The sequence below is a fragment of the Buceros rhinoceros genome, unplaced genomic scaffold, assembly GCF_000710305.1.
Source record: "Buceros rhinoceros silvestris isolate BGI_N320 unplaced genomic scaffold, ASM71030v1 scaffold10818, whole genome shotgun sequence".
NCBI classification, from domain to species: domain Eukaryota; kingdom Metazoa; phylum Chordata; class Aves; order Bucerotiformes; family Bucerotidae; genus Buceros; species Buceros rhinoceros.
The window spans coordinates 63548-65947 of record NW_010428639.1 but is presented as its reverse complement, the minus strand read 5'-3'; the positions used below and the strand labels follow the sequence as shown (position 1 = coordinate 65947).

At 56.0% G+C, this 2400-nt stretch overlaps 1 protein-coding gene across 1 annotated transcript in view; it reads right to left on the bottom strand.

The window, feature by feature from the left end:
• MTMR3 (myotubularin related protein 3) overlaps positions 1 to 2400 on the bottom strand; it is a gene marked incomplete at its 3' end in the record, with an annotated part of 67484 nt that overhangs the window by 1680 nt on the left and 63404 nt on the right. Inside the window, exons 20-21 of the mRNA XM_010142353.1 lie at positions 2306 to 2394; positions 861 to 887 (exon numbers count right to left, since the gene is read on the bottom strand). Coding sequence (XP_010140655.1) covers positions 861 to 887; positions 2306 to 2394 — 116 coding nt within the window. The remainder of the gene's footprint in view (positions 1 to 860; positions 888 to 2305; positions 2395 to 2400) is intronic.

The following is a 2400-nucleotide window of genomic DNA, read 5'->3' as shown; positions in this document are numbered from 1 at the left end:
CCCAGGAGCAGCAGTTCCACCAGCCCACGTCCCTGCCGCCCACAGAACCACTCTCCAGCAGAAGCTGCCGAGGGAGGAGGTCGAAAACGAACCCGAGGGATTAAGACAACTGTCTGTTCGCTGTAGCTCAGGGGCTTGCTAACAGCTGGAGGGTTTTTGGTTGTGACAGCTACTCGTGTCCTGTGGCTGCTCTCCCCCGAGCTTCGGGAAGCTCTAACAGCTCGTTCTCTCTGTGCTGGTGGTCCTCTGCTTCGTGAGAGCGACTGAAGAGAGACATGAAAAAGCAGGCTGGGAAAGAGATCTCGCTCCTCGGAGAGAGGGGACCGAAACCCCTGCTACCGCCCCCTCCTCACAGATCCCAACCCCACCCTGGCCCTGTGCTGCCTGTCGCTGCCACGGGACTTTCCGTCCTTCTGAAAGAAGCGGCAGGGTTTTTCTCAACGCACTGCACAGCAGTATTAGAACTGGTGGGTGACACGTGGACCTCTCCCAAAGCAAGGCAAAAAAAAAGGAAGGAACCACAGAAGTAAGCACACAATGGCTGAACTCGAGGGACGCCGCCTCTCGGTTAGAAGTGAAGCATTCTCTGTTACTCAAACACACGGTTTACTGATGGTGAGTGTTAGTGTCATCCACGTCCCCGGTTAAGCTACCCCAAGCCAAGTCCTAAATGCCTTCAGTGGGAGCAGAGGCCTCCTGATCCGGCTCTGAACCCCCCAGGCCCCCCAGGCACCCCCATTTGACTTCTAGTGGTTTCTAGGCACGTGAAGAACAAAGAGGGGGAACAGACCAAGTTAGTGGGGAGAAGTTACCGAGAAACCACAGACAGACAACAGACAGAGGCTGTTGTAAATGCTCACCAGATCTGATCAACACCTTCAGTGTCCCTGCAAGGAGGGGAGAAAGAGCTCAGAGCGGGACGGGCAAAAGCAGCGAACAGGGGCGATGGAGGAAGCTGGGGATCCTCCTCCTGCCCAAGGCCTGAGGGCGCCCGGCTTTCAGCTCCTCCGCACTCTCGGGTATGGTGCTGAGCAGGCTGCCAGGGAGCACTGGGCTTTGGGAAGGGTGTACGATGGGAACACCTGGGGTGGGTGGGCTGTTGGTTGCCATTTCTTATTGTCTCCACCAAAACCAAGCAGAGCCCACGTGGACAGCCGGGCCAACCCCCGTCAGAGATTTGAAAGCTGAAGAAACAAAGACTACAGGGAAATCTGCAAGCACACTTGAAACCCGGAGTCCCTTTGAACCCCCGTGGGGAGGTGTCCAGAGCCCCGGCCCAGGAAGCTGGGCTGGGGGTGCCCCGGGTCAGCCAGCCCAGTGCTGGATGGGTGCAGGGCCCAACAGGCACCACTGGGAGAAGGACGGGGGAATCCACCACCGTCACTCACCACGTCCTCCAGACAGTACAACTGCCTGCTCAATAATCCTATTTTTCATCCGAAGCCTTAAACATACGAATTTGCACAAACACAGTGGACATGAAGGAAAAAAATAAAGCCATTTTGCTTCTGTTTGTTCTCCCCTGGGCTTGTTTATCTCCACAAGACTAAGTGGAGCCAAAGGGACACACACCAAGAAAGATGATGCTTGGAATTCCCTACAGCTTCAAAAAGCAACGGAGCATCAAAACGTGGTACCTGCCATTTACTGCAGTGATGGTTCTTGTAATAGTTTTCTCATGTCCAGAATCAGCAATAGGAATTTAAGTGAACAAGAACTCGGAAACGGGCGATTCGGTGTCTTTAACTGGAGCACGATCTAACCCAAAGGCCTCCCTGCGCCTGCTCTGCCCTAAGGCCCTGCTGCCTGCGCTGGCCTCTGTGGGCAACGTGTCTGGCAGAGGGTAACGCAGAAGACTTCCACTTCACCCGAGTGTCCTTCTCGGCCTCTTTTGTAAGAGCAACTGAACGAAGAGGAGAAGGGGAGGAGCAGGCTGACAGCCAGAAATGGGAAGAAGACGGTGTTTATATATTTGCAGTGCTGAATTCCTAAATGTTACGACCACAAACAAGTATTTTTTATTAATTACACCCTCCTAAAAAGCTGAACAGCCAAATCCAGTCAGGAGAAACGGGCTGGGGTGAGGCAGATCCCAAGCCTGGCTTTTGAAATGCATCCTCTGCGGGAAGTGGAACTGGACAAGAGAAACTGATCTCTCCTGCCGCAGCGCTCGGCTCCTTCGGGAGCGTGCGCCGCCCTGCTCGGGCTGACGTCATCCCTCAGAAAGGAGCTGGGGGCCAAAGAGCAGCCTGGCAAGGGCACGAGCGGAGCGCGATGCCGCCTCCCCCCCTCGCTGCCGGGGTACCTGCAGTGGTGCTTCCTGCTCGCCAGCCAGAAGGCGCTGTCGCAGCCGTAGCAGTGGGCCGCCAGGTGGGCCGGGAGCCACCGCGTCACCTGCGC